The 21,652-nt window shown below is 35.4% G+C and overlaps 1 protein-coding gene across 1 annotated transcript in view; it reads left to right on the top strand.

The window, feature by feature from the left end:
- Window positions 1–21,652, top strand: part of LOC138706271 (dynein axonemal intermediate chain 7 homolog) — a 90,968-nt gene that overhangs the window by 13,341 nt on the left and 55,975 nt on the right. The window contains exons 4-10 of the mRNA XM_069835365.1: window positions 1,662–1,848; window positions 3,134–3,274; window positions 5,967–6,041; window positions 11,488–11,687; window positions 12,763–12,929; window positions 16,737–17,012; window positions 19,664–19,825. Of these exons, the coding sequence (XP_069691466.1) occupies window positions 1,662–1,848; window positions 3,134–3,274; window positions 5,967–6,041; window positions 11,488–11,687; window positions 12,763–12,929; window positions 16,737–17,012; window positions 19,664–19,825 (1,208 nt within the window). The remainder of the gene's footprint in view (window positions 1–1,661; window positions 1,849–3,133; window positions 3,275–5,966; window positions 6,042–11,487; window positions 11,688–12,762; window positions 12,930–16,736; window positions 17,013–19,663; window positions 19,826–21,652) is intronic.

The raw sequence follows: 21,652 nt of genomic DNA, 5'->3' as shown, positions 1-21,652 counted from the left end.
ATTACACAGTGCAATAAGAAAATTGGGCGAGACATTGGCATTCTAATCACTGAAGAATTAGGGAAGAACAAAATTCCTTTAAAATATTGTAAGGGGTCAAGAAGACAATGGAGCGAATATGGCTAGTGCATACAGCAGCACTTATGCCCTCAACAATGAGCTCAACCCATTTGTCATATTTTCGAATTGTAGGCTAAAGCTGCAGATGACATTTTTGGAGTGATTAAAATGGCGTATAACTCCTGAATTGATGGGAATAAAACAATACCTTGAAATCTTGAATTATTTAAATTTACTTTGATGGCAGCAATCTGGTTGAAAATTCTTATAGCAAGTGAACATTCAGAACAAGGTTCTGCAAGTTCGAGATGCGACTCTTTATTTTTTAATATTTTTTACGACACTTTATAAACTGCAATGGTTATCTATTGTCTGAGTGATATGAAAGAGATAATGCTAACGAAATGAGTCCAGGGTCCAGCACCGAAAGTTACCCAGAATTTACTCTTAATGGCTTGAAGGGAAACCCTGGGAAAACCTCAATCAGATGATTTGTCCCAACCAGGGTCCACTCGTTTCATGATCAGACATAATAACCGTTTTTTTCTTATTAATAAAAACAGTAATATTAACCTTCCAATGAATCCTGTTTTAAGTGGGACCTGAGCACAATATTGCATAGAAGCTCTTAAATCCTGTTGGTGATTCTGCATACAAATCATATGATTTTCTGTTCAAATCTGTTGGGTATATCTATTTTGGTTTCAGTTGTAATTTGTCCTGGTGCTGGAGAGAATTTTTCTCCTCTCTACCCATCCTTCATCATATGGTAATGCAGAATTCTTGCACGGAAATATTATATGTACTTCGGTACATCACAATAATAACTAACAAATATAAATGTTACTCGGGAGGAAATTAAATGCAGAATAAATATGGGAAATGCCTGTTCTTATCGGTTGAGAAGCTTTTGTCATCTAGTCTGCTGTCAAAAAATCTGAAAGTTAAGAATTTATAAAACAGTTATATTACCGGTTGTTCTGTATGGTTGTGAAACTTGGACTCTCACTTTGAGAGAGGAACAGAGATTAAGGGTGTTTGAGAATAAGATTCTTAGAAAAATATTTGGGGCTAAGGGGGATGAAGTTACAGGAGAATGGAGAAAGTTACACAATGCAGAACTGCACACATTGTGTTATTCACGTAATTAGGAACATTAAATCCAGACGTTTGTGATTTTAACCATTGTTTCTCTGGTATTTTTTAGATTTACTGTATCTTTCTCCTTCGAGTTCAAATGTTTTAATATTTTGTATGCTCTATTATGAGCTCCCTGTACATCATGTTCAATTTGATTTACATAATCATCCCAGCTTTCTTTGTTTAATCTTCTCACTCTCTTTTTACTAGAGCACATTTTATGTTTATGTACTGTATAATTCTGTCTGAGTGAGATTGTGTCTGTAAGAGTTTTAAATAAGCTATTTTTTTCTTCATAAATAGATTTTATTTCAGCATTCCAAACTGGTAGTTTTTTTCTTTCTTACGTATTTATTTATTTCTTACAGTGCTTCATTTGCTGCTATTGTTATAATCTCTTTCAGATCTTTCCATTCCTGATTTACATTCCTGTTTCATTAATGATGTTTAAATTTCTGCAGACAGCGACTGATTCAAGAAGAGAAAGCTCGTGTAGAGAAGGAGAGACTTGCAAATGAAGAGAAAGCAAAACGAGATGTGGCAGAGCAGGGAGTGAGAGCCATTCAGCTGCAGGAAACGATTGACTTGTTCAGTAAACTTGGAAAGCTAATGTACCACACGAAGCTGGTTAAACGTGAGAAGAAAGAGGTATATTTCATATTAGAAAGGAGAATGAGGGGTTGAAATTTATTGTCGTCTCTGAAAATAAATGTAGGATAAACACTTCCGTACTATGGCTTTCTTTGTTAGGAGAATAGAGTAGAGATGTACTATCATAAAAGAATCATGTCCCAGACAGTTCCAAGGCAAAATATACCAGTGTTTTCATCCCCACTTCAAAATCTAATCCTGCTAAATATTATCATTACCGCTACTCATCAACCTAACTTAATGCAATAAATTTCGCCTAACTGGTGTTACTGTCACAGAAATGGACTTATTCACAGCTCCAATGTAGAAGCACATAATATGTGTTCTAATAATCATCTCCAGAGGCATTGAAAACTAAGCACTAAATTACATTTTTTCTTCTGATTTTTTATATGAGTTTCTATGGAAGGGAATAAGACAATATAGTACAAATAAATTCTTTTTCATCCCTTATTTCTCTTATTTTTTTATCTTTATGTTAGTTTTATATAAGGGTGGTTTGAGACAAGCATTACTGTTTACGAAATTATGACCACATTGAACATTAATTACTTCAGGGGTTTTTCTCCATAATTTTCATAATGCTTCCAGGTTCCACTCAGTCTTGTGTCAGATGAGTGTCAGGGTTCTGTTATCGACTTATAACCCTGCAGTATATACCAGTATAAAGAAATTTATCTTTCAGTCTGAATTTAGTTCAAGTAAGATCTACTACACAAATCAACACAAACTAACAAAAAACATCATCCAGGCCTTGTACGCTGGTTTCTGACAAAGAAATATTATTATTATTATTATTGTTATTATTATTATTATTATTATTATTATTATTATTATTATTATTATTATTATTATTATTATTATTATTATTACTTACTTACTTACTTGCTGGCTTTTAAGGTACCTAGAGGTTCATTGCTGCCCTCACATAAGCCCGCCATTGGTCCCTATCCTGAGCAAGATTAATCCATTCTCTATCATCATATCCCACCTCCCTCAAATCCATTTTAATATTACCTTATTATTATTATTATTATTATTATTATTATTATTATTATTATTATTATTATTATTATCATCATCATCATCATCATCATCATCATCATCATCATTAGGCTTAAACATACTGGTATTCTTTGTGACTAGAAAAATAGGCCACTTGACATGTCATTTATTAATGAGATTAATTTAGCTTCAAATAATAATAATGTCTCAGTGGAAGCATTCTTTTGGTCTGATAATGTTTCCAGTGGCAACACTCTATAGTTTTGGTGGTTTCCAGTGGGAACAATATATGAAGTGTGATGGACTGCCTGATCCTTCTTCTCTGACCGACATGAACACATACCTCTACTTGTGGAGATCTGTTGAAGAGAGAGGTAATCTGGACGAAGTGGTGAATAAGACAGCTGAAGTTCTTGCCGTGAGTACCCATCAGTGGCGAATACCTCAGACATTCCAGTAATTTTTAAAATATAAATACCGTAATCTTTACTTGTAAGTTCTAAATAAGTGCACGCACATTTTCTTTACATTTCTGAGGGAGAGTGATGGAATAATATCGAGAACATCACATATTTGGCGTGATATCTGGATGACTTACGCTCTCTTTAAGGGTGCTTGTAACCACACATCACATCCTTACTCTACTCTCCATCCTTCTAAACAAGATATGTAAAATAGGTCCAGCAAAGTTCTGATCAATGTACTGCTTCAGTCGTAGTTGACAAAGTTTGTTTGAGTATGACTAAGGATTTGAAACTTATTAGATTGATCATAACTATTTTGAATGTAACATTTCCCACAGAGCTTTCATTTTCTGCTTTCAAAAGCAGTGGTGGTTTTAGGGACATGACACTCCCTAAAGACATGAAAATAAAAAGAGAATAATCATTTTTTGTTAAATACTAGATACGAGTGTGGATTGGAAAGTAACTCACAGTAATTTTTTCCTGTGTTGGTATTGCGGCTGGGATGTTGACATTTCACAGAGATATAGTTTGAAGTTTTCACTACAGACACAATTTGTTTTGCATGTGCAGCTCTAGTGAGAGAAGCGTGAATTACGCAACAAAGATGACGCGCATGTTACTGTTGCAAACTTGTGAAGAGCAGCAAAGTGTTGTGCGATTTTTGTGGGCTAAAGGACATAACCCAAGCGAAATTCACAGGGACATGTGTGGCGTGTACGGGGAAGACTGTATGGACTGTAGCAACATCTCCAGGTGGTTCGCATTCTTTGCACACGGTCATGAGAACCTTTGTGATTCTCCACATTCTGGGCAGCAGATTATGAACAAAAAGCATCGGTTGCAAAGCGATGGCCGGCTAGGAATTTCTTCATGGGATCAAACAGATGAAAGTCCGATGGTGTAAGGTCTGGACTGTATGGTGGATGCTGGAGCACCTCCCAACCAAACGTGTTGATTTTTTCACGAACAGAAGCCGCAACTTGGGGGCGAGCATTGTCATGAAAAAGTTTGATATCGTCAGCATTAATCTTACGGTGTTTGTCACGAAGGGCACAACGCAAATTTACTAACGTTTGAATGTAGGCTGCAGCATTCACAGTGGTCCCATGTTTAGCAAAGTCCACCAGCAAAACACCATGCACATCCCAGAACACTGTCACAAGCACTTTCTTAGCAAATTACGTGACTTTGAATTTTTTCTTTACTGCGGAAGCAGCATGTTTACACTCATAGAGGCCTGCTTTGTTTCGGGCATGTAGTGGTACGTCCAGGAATCATAACCAGTGGTAATTATGTTCAGAAAGTCATGCCCTTCTGCAGCATAACCCCTTAAATGATCCAAGCATTTCATCATTCGCTGATCCTTGTGGTCTGTCAGGTTCATAGGCACCCAGCGGGCATTAACTTTATGAAATTTTAATGTGTCATGCACGATATCGTACACCGCACCGTATGATGTTGAACTGCTAAGATAAGGTTCGCAGTTGGATCTTCCAGTTGTTCAAAATTGCCGCCTCGATGCCTGTGACATTCTGCTGGGTTGCATCTGTTACCGGCTGCCCGGAATGTTGCTTATCACAAATGTTCTCACGGCTGTCTGCAAAGAATGCGCACCACCTGGAGATGTTGCTACAGTCTATACAGTCTTCCCCATACATGCCACACATGTGTCTATGAATTTCACTCGTGTTATGTCTCTTAGCCCACAAAAATTGCACAACATTTCACTGCTCTTTACAAGTTGACGACAGTAACATGCACACCATCTTTGTTGCGTAGTTCACACTTCTCTTGCTAGAGCTGCATATGCAAAACAAATTGTCTGTAGTGAAAACTTCAAACCATATCTCGGTGAAATGTTAACATCCCAGCAGCAATACCAATGCAGAAAAAAAAATTGTGCATTACTTTCCTATCCACCCTCGTACGTAACATTGTTAAACAAGTGGGGTAAACTTCATGAACAGCCTTCATCCCCAAGTGCTCTCTCTGAAGCAAGAGGTCTAGTTGCTCTGAAGTGACAGTGACTGGTGCGTGCATCTTAGGGCGTTGAGATTGGAGCATCACAACCTAAATAGACTAATTTTGTCGGAGGAAGTAGCTTGCCTTTACATCTCGATGTTGTGACACTGTTTAGTTGTTACAGAAGTGCTCATGTTCAGTTGTATGCTCTGCTTAGTTATCAGTGGCTGTGCTCTTAATGCAATGAATTCGGTAGGTGTTCTCTTCAAGACTCCATTTTCAACATTATCTTATGAGGACAAAGTGAAAGTAAAACAGTTAGGCAGGCCCATGCCAGAATTAAATATTGTGTTTAGACAACAAAGTACGAAAGGTAATAGATGGCGAAAATGTAACTCGGAAGTATAGAGGTAGAACAAATGGCTATATGGTTGTGGAAAGAATAATGCGTTTTTCTGTTTTTGTCTGCTTTTGTCTGCTTTTTCGAGTAGATTGTTCCTGGTCACAGAAGTGTTACGAATCTTGTGCATTTGAGTATAAAAAAAAAAGTCAAACAAAAACAAAGGAACACATGAATAATGTAATTAATTCATATACTGTATGACTGTATGTTGGGAAAAACAGTAAACATACATAAGATAGGAGGCTATTTTTGATGTAATTTTTCGTATTTCTATTTAGCTCCTCGATGCTATGCAGGAGTTTATCGACAACCCATTAGATGTCACCCCAGAACATGTTGAGAATTGGAAACAGGTGAGAAAATTATTTAAATTTTAACTTTAATAGGTTTCATAGCAAGAAAGAAGGAAGGAAGTGTTAATCACAAATTCTACTTCATAGTGAGTTCATTTATCTAGTGAAAAATATTAAAACTATAACATTAATTTGTGCTGATTTATGAAATTGGCTGAATACCGTAGTCTTAATAGATAAACATCGATTTATGCAATGTAATGTAAATAAATAATAAATTAATAGTAGTGTCTAAATATGGACAATTCGTGTCAGATTTTGTGTTACTATTGTCTATGAGCATTTGACGCAATTATCGATACCTGTTTATAATGTAATATAATCTAAATTCTTATCCAAAATGAAACACCTAACCAAATAATACAATTACTTTATAGTTGTACAAAAAATAACTCTATTGCCGTTCGATGTGAAACATAAGTTTAATATGAGAATGGACATTTAACTTTAGTGGAGTCCGACAGGGTATTTCATAAAATATAATGTCGTGATGGAATTAATCAGAATCTTATTGGAATAATAAATAGTCCCATTGTCATTTTTACTTTTTATTATTTATATCAGTAGTATTGTCAGACATTGGAAATTAACAGCATTATGAGAAAATATCATGTTTTCGCGAAACTTGATTTGGTCATTGTCTTTCTCTTCTTCTTTCATTAGAATCAAATCCTGTTGGTTTTCAATTGGTGTCGCTATTCCCCGAGGCAGGTGACTAGCTTTCCAGCCAACTTTTCGGAGGTCATCCCAGCGGTTTGGTGGTGTCAGGTTTTTCCTTCATGGCGATTTTAGGTAGACGATCATTTTGCATCCTCAAAGTATGATCTCTCCATTCTTTTCTTCTCTTTTTAACCTTCAACTGGTATTGCTTTTTAAATGTACGTAAGGATATCTATCCATATGGATCTATATTGACCCATAGATACCAGTTGAGGGTTCCCACTTAGTAACATCTTGTATTCCACATTTGTTTCGGATTTCTTCATTTGTTTTCCTGTCATATAGACTATAACCTGAAATACTTCGTAATATTCGCATTTCTACTGTTGTCCTCATTTGTTGAGTCCTTTTTGTTTCTGCCCTTGTTTATGTAGCATATGTTAGTATTGGTCTCACACATGTTTTATATATCCTAATTTTACTTTCAACATTCATATTTTTATTTCTCCAAATTATATCCTTAAAAAAACCCGATATAATTGATGCTTTTGGTCATTGTGAATCCCGTATATATGCGATGATTGTCAAAGTCCAACAGAGGGCATTCGTGAATCCAATACTGACAGGTGGACCATCCTCAAAATAAATCCCAGGGCCTGGAGATCCTTTCCTATATCAGCATCAGAAACCCATATTACCCGTAAGTCTTCACCTAGCTTATTTGTAACTATTGCAGATGATAGATGGAAAAAGAGGAAGCTGGGAAGTGTTGATGGAATGATAGGGAAACGGGAGTACTCTGAGAAAAACTCTCTGCAACATCTGACCTGCTTTGTCCACCACTGATTCTAAACGACCTGTCCGAGGATGGAGTCCTGCTGCCTGTTCCTCTCCTTGAGAATAATTGCTTGTACTGGCTGTACATAAAAAACACAAGCTCCAAATTACTCCAATAGCCAAATACTTAAATCAATACAAATGCAGCTGGCTTTATCATTTGAATAAGATAGACAAATATAGAATACTACGACAAATTTTTCTCCGTTACTTCCCTCAAGGGACACAGTCTTTGGGAAAACTACGGAAGAGATGGCAGTCATATGAACATATTGTAAATATTTATGTTAATTTTGTCGAAGTATTTCTTCTGAAGGTTTCAGTAATTATGCAAGACACTTCGACCAGGTCGCCATCTTTCTCCCATGTACAGCTATGGAAACAAAAAGTGCTGACCATGTTTTTTTTAACTGAGTGGCCAATGGTACAGTTGTCGGCATAAATTCAACATGCATATAAATCACAATAATACAGTTTATTTGAACGGGAAGGAGAGTTCAGGGCAGAAGAAAATATCATATGATAGACGACATTAAGATAATATGATGTATGAGGAGACAAAGAGGAAGGTAGAAAATAGGAAAGACTGGAGAATGCTGGGTTTGCAGTGAAAGGCCTACCCTTGAACAGAACACTATGAATGAATGAATGAATTAATTAAAACTAATCCTCATGTTGTGATATACAAGAACTTGCATCATAATCAAGATTTGGGATGTTGGAAGCTACATTAATATGTATAAATGCATGCTGATTGAAAAAAAATATTTTGATTAGAAAAAATATTGATATATGCCAACCAACTTGAACGTTATGCCAATGCATTCTGCATCTCCTTGATAGCTGAATGGTAGCATATTAGCCTGTCTAGAAAATATTTTGTTTGCGATCCCTGGCTGTGCTATTATTGTTGTTGTTATTGTTATTGTTATTATTATTATTATTATTGTTATTATTATTGTTATTATTATTATTCTGCTATGGTACTACAGCCCATATCGGGCCTTGATCTCCTCTATTCTCCTCTTTCAATCAGATCTGTCCAGTGATGTTCTCTTCCATGCTGTTACTCCCAAAACTTGTCTGGCATCCACTCTCACTGCATCGGCCCATCTATCCTTCGGTCTGCCTATCAGTCTTTTACCATATATCCTTCCCTCCATTACTTTCCTAGGCATCATCTGGTTCTCCATTCTGTTGATATGCCCAGCCCATTCCAATCTTCGGAGTTTGATGTGTGCCACTACATCCATATCTCGATATTGTTCCATTACTTCCTGGTTATACCTTATCCTCCATTGTCCATTTTCATTAACTGGTCCAACTATCCTCCTCAATATCTTTTTTTTCGAATGCACCTAAGGCTGATTCTATTGTATTACCGGTATTCATTATCGGTACCCAAGTTTCATTTTCATAACAGAGTACTGTTCTAATCATTGTTTTATAGATTCGAAATTTAGTTTTCTTACGTACAAATCTTGATTTCAGGATATCCAATAATGCAAAGTATGTTTGATTTCCCTTCGTTATGCATATTTGTATATCTGTCCATTCTTTTTTATCATTGGTTATTACTGACCCAAGATGTTTAAAATCCTTCATTGTTTCAAATCTTTCTGAACCTATCTGTTGATTGGATATTAGAGTGTTTCTGGACTGTATCATCCACTTTGTCTTGCTGTTATTAATGTTCAATCCTATTTTTCCTGTTGGTTTTTCAAGGTCTTTAAGTGTCTCTTCTACTTTGGCTTTTGATCTACCCATAATGTCCAAATCGTCTGCGTACCCAACTACTTGTACACTCTTATACATCAATGTATTATTAATATCTATATCTGTTTGCCTTATCACCCAATCTAGCGTAATATCAAATAGCATTGGTGCCAATCCATCCCCTTGTTTCAACCCATTGTTAACAACAAAGGCTCCTTATATGCCACCAAAAACTTTGACTTGTGCTCTAGTTTCCAACATTGTCATTTTTATCAGTCTTATTATCTTTGGGTGTATTCTTTGTTTTGCTAAGATTCTATATAACCCAATTCTACTTACGCTGTCATAGGCTGTCTCGAAGTCTATGGAAAGGTGATATAGGCTCAAATTATATTCCCAAAATTTCTCTGACATAATTTTGACTGTGCATAATTGATCTATGGTGGATCTACCTTTTCGAAAACCAGCCTGATATTCCCCTATTATATTCTCGTAATAGGTTCCAGTTCCTTCGTAATATGTTATTATTATTATTATTATTATTATTATTATTATTATTATTATTATTATTATTATTGTCATTATTATTATTGTTATTATTATATTATATTATATTATATTACATCTTTGCAATTTCAACCTGCGTTGCTAAGAATTATATGTTTCTTGATATATTCTGGGAGAATTATGTAGCCCTGTAAAGGATTGTTTTTGGGTGTCCATTTAGGCTACATATGAACACCAATGACATCTCATGTCGGCGACATCTTGTAGTCTAATGAGAAGGGATGCTCTAATTTTTAATACTCGCTGAAGCATATTGTAAGACTGAAACAGGTATACAGACAAGAACAATAATTTATAATTGCTACCTATAATAATATGACTACCATTATCATATCTACTACGGGAATACTAACAAAATATTTGAAACTTTCGGTTTAAGTAAAATTGTCATAAATTCAGTAATATAATTTACAAAGTCTAGCTTAAATTTGTTTTTCTTTAAATTAAACTTATAGTCTATTTCGTATTTTTCACAACTGCATTTATTTTCCGCACAAATGTTAAATAATGCTGCATTTAGTTTAAATCTAATCAGGTTATGCCCTATATGCAACATTCGACAGAAATGTCTTCTGAAGCCTTGGGGTGTTTTGCTGTTGACAGATCTCAGTAAGCCACTAAGCAGAGAAAGGGTGTGTTAAGGTGAGAAATACTAGTTAGTTTGGGTACCATAAAAGCAGAGTTTAACATAGCATTCTGTACGGCAGTGGTGGACTGACACAGTTTTCTGGCAGCTTGATTGTTTATTTTTATGGTTAATCCCACAATGGTAGTTTTCAGCACAACAGCCAAATCTACACCGTTTATTCACTATTCAAAGATGGTACCTTTCATAATTTAGCATTACCAATCCACTTTCTCTATCTTTTCTGGAAACATTCGTTACATTTTAGATGATGCAGGCTATATATTGCCATATACCAGTAGTTATTTGTTTTCTGGTTTTCCTGTCTAATATCTTCTACATGCTAATTAAAATTTCTGAAACTACTATAATATAAGTACAGTAGAATCCCTCTTATCCAGCACCAAAGGGACCAGTCCAGTTTCAGATATGAGATTTTGCCGGATAATTGAATAAATACTGATATATAGAAAAAAAAAATCGTATTTCATTTTGCCAAATGTTGAAACTGCAGCCATGTGAAGCTTATTTCTCTATCACTTGCTCATAACTGAATAAACATAAAAACTGTGTGGATTTTCTTTATTAAAACACATCAACAACACAAATAATACACTAATTTTAGTTTCGAATATTCACTAAAAATTAAAGCTTGTGCTAACTTCCTAATGTGGCAACACTGATGGCCCGAACATAATTAAATAAACATAAAGATTGTATGGATTTTCTTTATTAAAACACATCACACAACACAAATAATATACTAATTTTAGGTTCGAATATTCACTGAAAATGAAACTTTGGGCGAACTTCCTAATGTGACAAAACTGATGTTAGGGACTAGATTGGTCTTGCTCAGGATAGGGACTGATGGTGAGCTTATGTGAGAGCAGCAATGAACCTCTGGGTTCTCTAAAGGCCATTTGTAAGAAGTAATATTATTATTATTATTACTATTATTATTATTATTATTATTATTATTATTATTATTATTATTATTATTATTATTATTATTATTATTATTATTATTATTATTTCCAGGTGCGTAATGATATTCGAGTGGAGCAGCATATCAATGTGAACCGGGCAACTTATCTGATCCTGCGGAATATAGAAGAGAAGATGAAGTTCTCAGGCATGCATGAGGTGCGCTATATGAACAAGTTCGAGCATTTCATCCTGTGCCTCTGGAGCCTGCTGGCTCTTCCCACGCCCATGGTTCCTTTGACGAAGGCTGAGCGGTTAGTATAAATGTGGTCTTGTTTTATTCAATATAAACTTTGTTGAAGAACCCAAAATTAATCATTAAGTATCTGCTGTTAGATGTATGATGTTAAGATGATAGGTGAGGATAATGACGAGCAGAGAAATTTTCACTTCTTCATTCTTTTAAATACTGTAGGACACCATTGGGAGTTAGCTGTATATTGTAATAGTAGCTGTAGATGCACATTACAAAATCTGTTGAGAATTTTACTTATGGCATTAATGTCTTGAATGTCATAAGGCATTCTTCTCATAAATGAAATTCAATTCTGCCAGACTAGCAAATTAGAGGAAGTCTTAGTGATTGTACTATATTTGGAGACACCTTCATCTCAAACAGCAGAAATAACTAAAATGCTCTCTCAATTAATATCACTCAATAAAAGAATTGTATTCCAATAGATACCATCCCATTGTGTTATCCTGGGAAACGAGAATGCGGATGCTTTAGCAAAGAAGGGCAGCACTGCTACTTACAGACCTGTTACTAAATCTACGTATTACTCTGTGAAAAGATTTAGTAAATCTACATACTTATACTTCAACAAACAAAATTTGATAACACAATCTCAAGGGAAAAAATGGAACTCTCTGCATCATAATCCACAGTTAATTCCCGATTTACCACGAAAATCGTCTGTAGCTGCATTTAGATTGGCAACAGGCCATGATTGTTTGGCCAAACACCTGCATAGAATTGGAATATATCAGTCCCCTAACTGCCCATTGTGCAACTCAAACCAAGAAATGGATTCGGAACACCTCAAAATCTGTGTTTCATTGGCTGGCCATGATAATATCTTTGAAAAGTATTGGAGTGCAAGAGGTCAAATGACTTTATTGTCAAACGCCTGACATTAGAAAACAACAACAACATATTTGGAGACAATGGAAAACAGTAGCAACAGCAACATAAATATCAACAGCACAAAAGAGATTGGAACAAGTCAGAACTGGCGCTAGAAGTTTGTCCTATCTTTTCAATCATACACTTACAATATTTGAATGTGAAAGTTCTAGGGTGCACTGATATGGCCTGCTGTGTTTCAGAACTCCTCTTCAGTGTGAATTCACTGATGTTGGCGTGTCTATCAGCCTGCCGGACAGCCTAATCGATGTTCTGCTAGTGGTCCGAGTCATGTTGGTCATGTATGACCATCTGTCAGATCTCTGTCCTTCTTGGGTACCTAAGCCACTTCCTGAAGAAGAAAAGAAAGGTGCTTCCTAAAATGGGGCCAGCCAGAGTTTATCACTGTTATGAATGTAAAACGTGTACAGGTCATAAATAGCTAACATTCGCTCCTGTTCTTAATCCCTTTGTTCCCTTAACGTTTCCTTGTGTTGTTGCAGTTACATCTTTCAGTGTGAACTTGTTTCTCGGAAAGATGTATATTGCTTTGCAGTCAGTCTGTATTTACTGATGAACGTTATTGAACGAGTAATAACAACTTCACTGTCTTAATATTATAAATTTTGGTGGTAAATTACCTGATCGACTAGTTTTCAGGATTTAAAGGATGACGCAAACCATGTCGAAACTAGTTAAACAGGTAATTTACCACCAACATTTATAATATTAACACAGTAAATTAATTATTATACTTATTCATCAGTGATTATGTAAATATTGAAAGAGTGTATTCAAGAATGAAGCAGTCTGTATTTATTAAGTATCAACCTAATTTTATATCTTCTTCTTCTTCTTCTTCTTCTTCTTAACCATAATCATAATCATTTATTACATCCACTGATCATATACATCTTCTTCTTCTTCTTCTTCTTCTTCTTCTTCTTCTTCTTCTTCTTCTTCTTCTTCTTCTGCTGCTGCTGCTGCTTAAGGCACTACAACATCATATAGTGATTATGTTTTTTTTTGTCATTTTCAATAATTATTTTCCTTTACTCTTTTCTATTTTGGACACATTTTAAATTTTCATTGCTTTTAATCTTTTTTTATACCATTCTTCCGTCGGTTTTTGGGTCTGCTCTATGTTCTTTTCTTTTGGTTTATTGTAGTTTGTGTTAAAAATTACTGAAAAGCTTGTATTCTTACATAACGACAGTACATTTAATGATAATAAGCTTTTTTTGCGACTTGGTTATGTGTTTGTATAGTTATTAGAGGCAAGGCTTGCAACTTGCTACACACGATATAATGCACTGAATCATCATTTTTATTTTACAATTCATGTTAGTTTTTCAGATAAGTCTCTCATTAAGTAATATAAACAATATTCAATTCGTCAATCATATGATTTATCACTATTTGCTGTCTGTTAACACGTGTTAATACATGATAATTATTTTAAAATATGTAAGAACGCCTTTCGCCTTTCTTTGGCATCATCAGATACATTTCATTTTGCGATATCTAATTATGCTAAGTTACATTGTAAAATTTGTTTCATCCTTGTTTCTTATAGTAATCCATCAATAATATTAAAGAGTATAAATAAATTGGTATGATTTAATTCATGAGCTTCATGTATATACATGTTTTATGTAAAGTGATATCGTTAATATCTAAGTTCTTTAAAACTTTTATATAGTGGTACAAATAATTATCATTGTCATGTTATTATATCATGCTAGTGTCTGAAAACATATATATATATATATATATATATATATATATATATATATATATATATATATACATACATAAAACTCACATTACATATATGGCTAACGTTACATTTGAAGAGTCCACTGCAAGAATGGTGGATGTCACTTTCTTGTCGAAAATGAACCAAGACTGTCAATGCATAGCTTAAGGCATATAGAATATACATAGAGAGTTATATGGCATTAACACTGATAGTCATTGTCAAGCAGTGGCGGTTCCTCGGGGGAGGGAAGGGAGGAATGTCCTCCTCACATTTTCTTCTTTTGAAAGTAAATACCAAATAAAAGATGTGCCTTGAAATTCGAGGAAGATTCGATAATTTTTAAGTTCACAGCTATAAGAAAAACTCGGTTGATCGAGTTTTAAACGACGCGCGCTCATGTGCTGTAGAAAACTGTGAGAAAGATGCGAGATTGTCTATGTGGAGGAAAAGCACTCCATTCCTCCTCTACTGCAGTTAACACACATAGACAACAGTGCACTAGCGGCCAGAGAAAAAAGCAGAGGTTTAAAGCAAGTAAATGAACGGAGAGGGAGGAGATCCTCCTCTGAATCAGTCATGGGCGGGAAATAGAAACCGACTGATAGTGCAGCAAGCTCACTACCTCTGCCACCTAACGATGTTGCATTCAACCGGACTATAACACATCTAGAAGACACAACAAAAACAGTTTTAACGCAACGCTATGAAAGATACCATGTAAACTTTTTTTTTTTTAATTATAAATCAAAAATATTATTCATTGCACTTTATATAGGCTACTATTCATGGTTTGAAACTTTCGTGGATATTTGAAAGTTAAAGTCGGGTTTGTATAAAACAAAGAGGAAGTAATTCTACATAGTTGGCCCCTGAAATTCACTTCTATTCATTGTTTACTAGACAGGGCAACAGCCAAGTTGTCAGTTTTGTACAAATATATTGGAAACTGAAAGTAGGTACTCCAAACTACATTATTTTTAACATAAAAAATTAATCAACCACCGGCAGCTTTGAACAATACCGGTAATGATAGTATGACTTTACAAGAACTAACATTCTTCAAAAGCATGTGATACTGACCTTGTAAAATGTACATGTGGCAACACAGAACACATAGGTGAGTGCAGTGTTCTCGCTTTCCTCAGATTATTTCCCATTTCCATTTCTGTAAAACGGTTCCGGTTACGAGTTAGTAGCTGGTCTCTTCCAACACATGTGATGTTGTAGTGTGCTCGAAAAATGCTATGAGGTTGTGAATTTTCTTGTAATTGTTAATTTTCGCAATTATTCAACAATGAATGGAAGTGAAAACATAATATATTTTGGACAATTTAGGAAACTCAGTTTACAAGAACAGATTATTGCTATACAGAAGGGAAGGCCAACCCCAACACTACCTGGTCTTACATGTATGCATGTGGGCGAATTTGTAGCATGTTTCATTCAAGAAGGTGTCAGTTCGTGCTGTTAACTTCTTTCCTCCTCTTAAGAAATATGCAGGAGCCGCCACTGTTGTCCAGTAATGATCGGAAAATCACAGTTACGCTTTGAGCACTAAGCATTTCAAACTTTCAATTGCTTCTCCTGAAAAATGTATTCCAAATGACATCCATCATTCTTGCAGTGGACTCTTCATTTGTATTTGTTAAAAGATTTAAAAACTATTTGTCATTTTTGCACATGAAAGGTAACTACGTAATTATTTGTGCTAAAATATCTTGATATGTGTTGATTATATATAAATTTGTTAATATAATTATAACTGGTGTCTTCTTTATATATTATAAAGTGGATGAAGTTTTTCGTCTATATGTTAAGTTGATTTCAAGCATATATGTTGAATGTTGTATCAATACTTAATTAAATATTGGATGTATGCGGTATCGTGGTGTTCTTGCAAAAATTATGTGTATGTTTCACCATTAGATTGAAAGTATTACTATAATCTTGATAATTTGAAGTTGGTGATTTTCTTAGTGTGGTTTCTGTGCGAATAATGTGTGTATATTATGGTGAGCATGTTGCGTAGAAGTCTTTTCATGTCCAGTTGCTATTATTATTATTATTATTATTATTATTATTATTATTATTATTATTATTATTATCATCGTCGCTGCTGCTGCCACTACCATCAACATCTTTTTTTTTTTTTTTTTTTTTTTTTTTTTTTTATTAAATGTAATTTTACAAATAGGCGTTTAAAGTTGAATTCACATTTTCAAAATACTGTTAAAATTTCAATTTGCATCAGAAGCAAATTACCACATGTTGAACTTGCAAGATTTGGTAATATTAACTTCTTTGCTCAGGAATGAACTCTGACTGGTTTCATACTAACTTTTCTAGGTATGAATCAAACGTAGAAACTGCGAGCTTCACGTTTGGAACTAAACAACTGATGTTGTATGACTGCAGACCTGTACTTAGTGTCGCTGGTGGAGTGGGATGCGCGGCGTGAACTGCAGGTACTGGTGGACGAGGAGAACGAGCGCAGGGCACAGATTGCTGCCAAGATCGCTGCCATGAAGCCCTCGCCCTCCATAGCCGATGATGCACGGCGTGCCAAGGCTTCTGCCAAGGACAGTAGACCCATGTCAGAAGTGTCAGCACAGGAAGCTGAGCTACAGGAGCTGCAGCAGATCCAACAGACGCCAGTCAAGACGGCATCTGAGTTGTTTGCTGGGCAGGAAGGCGAGTTGCACACTTGTTTCATGTTCATGATGGCAAATATATTACCGCAATTCTTTTTATTAATTCTTCTGTACTGAATAACTGAATAATCTGTGTAGTTAAGTGTAAATGGGTGAATGAATGAATGAATGAATGAATGAATGAATGAATGAATGAATGAATGAATGAATGAATGAATGAATGAATGAATGAATGAATGAATTTTCATGTCTGATGTCGAAATGGAGTTCAGTAGATACACTTTTAATTCATTTGTTTATTTTTTATTATTATGTACACAGTATTCTTATGCAGACCAGTCCCACTCCAGCCTCTTCCTCACAAAACCTGTTATTGGGCGGTGAGTGGTCATATGCTGGCATGCTTCGTAGTGTAAAGTCTGTAGATTATGATCATATAATTGTTTTTGTTACATTGTTGAAATTGAAATTATAGAAATCTGTTGCTCATGACTTCATTACGACCTTCTACTTTAATATTATCGTTACACTGACAACACAAATGCAAGTGAGATTCGGTGACCTAAAGAAATTATATTTTCTAAAGTTACTCGATGCTACAAAATTTGAATGTTTTTTTAAGAACTTCCCTACTGTTGCATTTTCATCACTAGTGAACTATTTCCCTGATCACTTCGACAGTGAGAGTCTTAAAAATGAATTGATAATGTTTTACAACAGTCATGACCTACAGCAAAACTGTACTAAACTTCAAGGGTTACTAGTGTACTTACTTGTTAGTTAAGGAAAACATTTGCAAATGTCTTCCTAATATATACAAATTAGCGTGCTTATTTGCGACGATACCAGTGTTTACAGCAAGTGCTGAAAGAAACTTCTCAGCACTAAAGAGAATAAAAACTTACTGTCGAAACACTATGAGTCAAGACAGGCTATCTTCTCTTGCACTTATGTCAATCGAAAAAGAACTGTTGCTGCAACTGGAAAAAGATAAAAAAAATGGCATGATCAAGTGATGGAACATTTCGCAACAGCAAAACAGCGACGAGCAGAATTCTTCTATCAATAATGATGCTCGTAAAATGTAATCAGTTTCGTTTTTACATATGAATGTAGGCTAATTTATTACATGTTTCATTCAAGATGGTGTCATTTTGTGCTGTTAACTTCTTTTGTCCTCTTAAGAAATATGCAGGAGCCGCCACTGGTTCAGCCCATGATTGACAAATCGAACTGAAACCCTGACCGAGTTACTACGTGAGCGCTGGCTGTCTTGGGGAGGAGCAAGTGAGAAAGCACGGGGTGAAGGGAGAGAGCACTAGCATTATATACTTGCAGGTCCACTCACAGTTTGTCAAACCTGCTAACAAAAGCATTAAAAGGTTGACTAGTTGCCTGCAATGCTAGCATAATGGAACCTTCCTAGCCGACAGTCGAGGCAAAAATGAAGAATCCGTTATTGTGGTAATACTGGAGAGTGGTTCTTCTATTGGTCGCGATGCCCACACACACCCTCTCAGATATTTACGTGATGATTGGTGACTGAATGACGAGGAGCGAGGAAGAGGGAAGAAAGAAAGAGAAAGATTCCAGAAGTTGGCGTGTTTTACGGGGTTTCACTTGAAGTTGTCGAACTATAGACATATAATCTATATCAGAATCATTAGGGCTACTTGTATTAAATGTCATGAACTGTGGAGAAGAACAGTCTTGTCTTGCCTGCAAATATGCTACCAAATAAAACAAAGAAAATGGAATTGGATAGGCCACACACTGAGAAAGCCAGATGGAGCTATTGAGAAGACTGCAATTGACTGGAATCCACAAGGAGCAAGGAAGATAGGACGGCCTAGAAAAACATGGAAACGATCAATAGAGGGGGAGGTAGAGAGATGTGGGAAAAGCTGGAAAGAAGTGAAATGGATGGCTGGCAACAGCGTACGCTGGAGGAACTTCACTGCTGCTCTATGTTCCACCTAGGAACAACAGGATATAAGTCAGGTAAGTCAAGTATTAAATGTCATGCTGTGTTGCTGATGATGATGATTGATGATGCTATGATGGTTTCTTGAGACTCCTTCTGTGAATCGGAGAAGGAAATGCTATTCAAAGCCACTGCAGAGTCACAACCATTTGTAGCATTCTTGACTCATTATAATTTACATTTGATTATTTTTTATTAAAAAAAATTGTAATCTTGTTTTCAATGCTTAATTTTCGACCACCAATCAAAGCACAGAACAAAACTCTTACTTCTTTATAATAAATATAATACGACATAAAATAATATATGGATTCACTACAATTATTGCGAATAAAGCATGTCATCTTTAATCAGTATAGTCCTGTATGCTTCTTTCACGCCACACTGGGTTAAAAATAATTACGGAGAACGAAAATTTCCTTTCTAAGAGTATATCGCTGCTACAGTGACATGAAACTATCAAGATAAGCATTGCTTTTACTTAATTCTTTAACACAAATAGCTATATTATTACCGTATATTAACAATGTATTATATAACAGTATTCTTTGTCATTGAAAGGAAGATCCTGGTAAGACCATTATAAATACAAATTAAAAATAAATGGACAGTGCAATCCCATTTGCAAAGAATAATACTTACTGCAGTGGCACCTTGGTGGGTCTTGGCACTATATTTCTATATAATATACTGGTATTTCATTACAGATGAGAAACAAGCAGAAGTGAAGTCGTACTTCCAGATGGAGCTGCGCCCACACGAACTGAACCTGCGCAAATACTATATCCTGGGGGGTGTGTACCACATCGACCTGTTGCAGCAGCCACCTCAGCCCGAGGAACTTCACAATGACTGTATCATCACTGTCCGTGAGTACAGCTCCATTTACTGAAGTGATTGTAGTTCCAAATGGGAGGGATGGTAAATACTTCGACAGTTCAAACATTAAGGTAGAACTGAGCCGTAGTAAGGGGCTGGATGCTGCAAGCCGTTGTGAATGTATGAGATATCCTCAACTGTAGGGACTTCCCCAGTACGGTATTGATATAGAAGTCAGGAATATACAGCATGTCCCAGAAACACAGTCCATTTCTTCAAATAATACTGTAGTGTAATCACATGGTTCGTGTGTCAAGTTGGATGCATTTTGAAGGAGTATCAGAGTTGTTGTTGTTTAGTCAACTGTCCGAAGACAGGTTTGAACCTCATAAGTAACACCAATAAGGCATCACTCATGAGGCAATTAGGCCAGGAGATATGAAAGTTATATTCAATTAAAGTCTATTTTCTTTTTATTTTTAAAAATCGTTAAACCAGCATGTTTGTTCATTCCTGACAGTGTGATTTGGGCTGCTTATTCGAATAATGTGGACGGCGTTTCTGGAACATTCTGTATAAAAGGTTGCAAGGCTTCTCTGATATGATTGAGGACATTGTCATGGAGCACAGACTGCTGAAAAACTCTAGGGGAGAAGAGTACGGTAATAATATAATGATGATGATAATAGGTAATAATAATAATAATAATAATAATAATAATAATATGATGATGATGATGATGATGATGATGATGATGATGATGATGATGATGATGCAAAAGATTTAGAGGAGACAGAGCCAACAATTTGAACATGTGAGAAATTTGCACCAGTTTTTTTAACAGACGAAAGTGTTAAAGGATATTATAATCTTTGAATATGATCCTTTGATGGAACAAAGTATTTATGCCACCCAGGGATAACAACTTTCCTACAACTATTGCAAGTTTTGTTTGATAATGCAAAAAAAAAAAATAATAATAATAAAATAGCTTCCTGTAACAATGTTTCTAATTAAAGGATTTGCAATTATTGTTAAGCTTCGATCTTCAATGCTTAAATATCCTTATCCCTCAAGATTCACGGACCTTTACATTAGTACCTCTGAACCTTTTCCAAAACATCAGGATCTGCAATCGTAACCTGGTTCTAACGATGTAGATGATCCTTCTGATGAAGGAAGGTTAGAAGGTTCAAATTAGCCTGATGTTTTATCATTTATTCTTATCTACAGTGCCATACTGGTACTGTAGACGCCATACATACAGCGGACAGTTTAGGTGATCGTGGTGATATGCAAATATTACGTCTTTTGTACCTTTTGTACAAGAGGCTTGAGTACTCGAGTGTTTTGGTGTATATGGGTGTCCTGGAACCAGTTCCTCATGGTTACCGAGAAATAACTGTATATGTATCGGTGTTATTGGTGTTAGTTTTAAATCATATGATACTTTATATTGATTCTATTACCACAGTCTAGTATATACAGTCATGAAGCTTCAGTTGTGAGGGTGCTAGGAATAATAGACCGTGTAGGTACTATTTCGCATTGTCTGTAATGAGACAATATTAGCGATCCTAGTGGTTAGCAATTATCTATGGATGCATATTTACTACGTATTGAGCTTCGTGACTGTGCTATTACTGTAATTCAGTTTCCGTTGCTAACTCTTCTTTTAAAATATTTCTGCAACACTCCTTCTCCTTTTCAAGTTGGCAAGATGTTATCAGCTGGCTATTTACAGTATGTAGCATTCATTTTTAAGTGTTGGCATCTGCTTTCGCAGTTAAGTATTATTACTGGATATAATCAGTGCATTCTTCTAAAAATTATGCCTCATAGAAGAAGCAAAGGATGTAAAATCTCGAGAGAAATGG

The sequence above is a fragment of the Periplaneta americana genome, chromosome 9 (genome assembly GCF_040183065.1).
Source record: "Periplaneta americana isolate PAMFEO1 chromosome 9, P.americana_PAMFEO1_priV1, whole genome shotgun sequence".
Lineage (NCBI taxonomy): Eukaryota > Metazoa > Arthropoda > Insecta > Blattodea > Blattidae > Periplaneta > Periplaneta americana.
The sequence above is the reverse complement of the archived record's forward strand: the minus strand, read 5'-3'. Positions and strand labels throughout refer to the sequence as shown.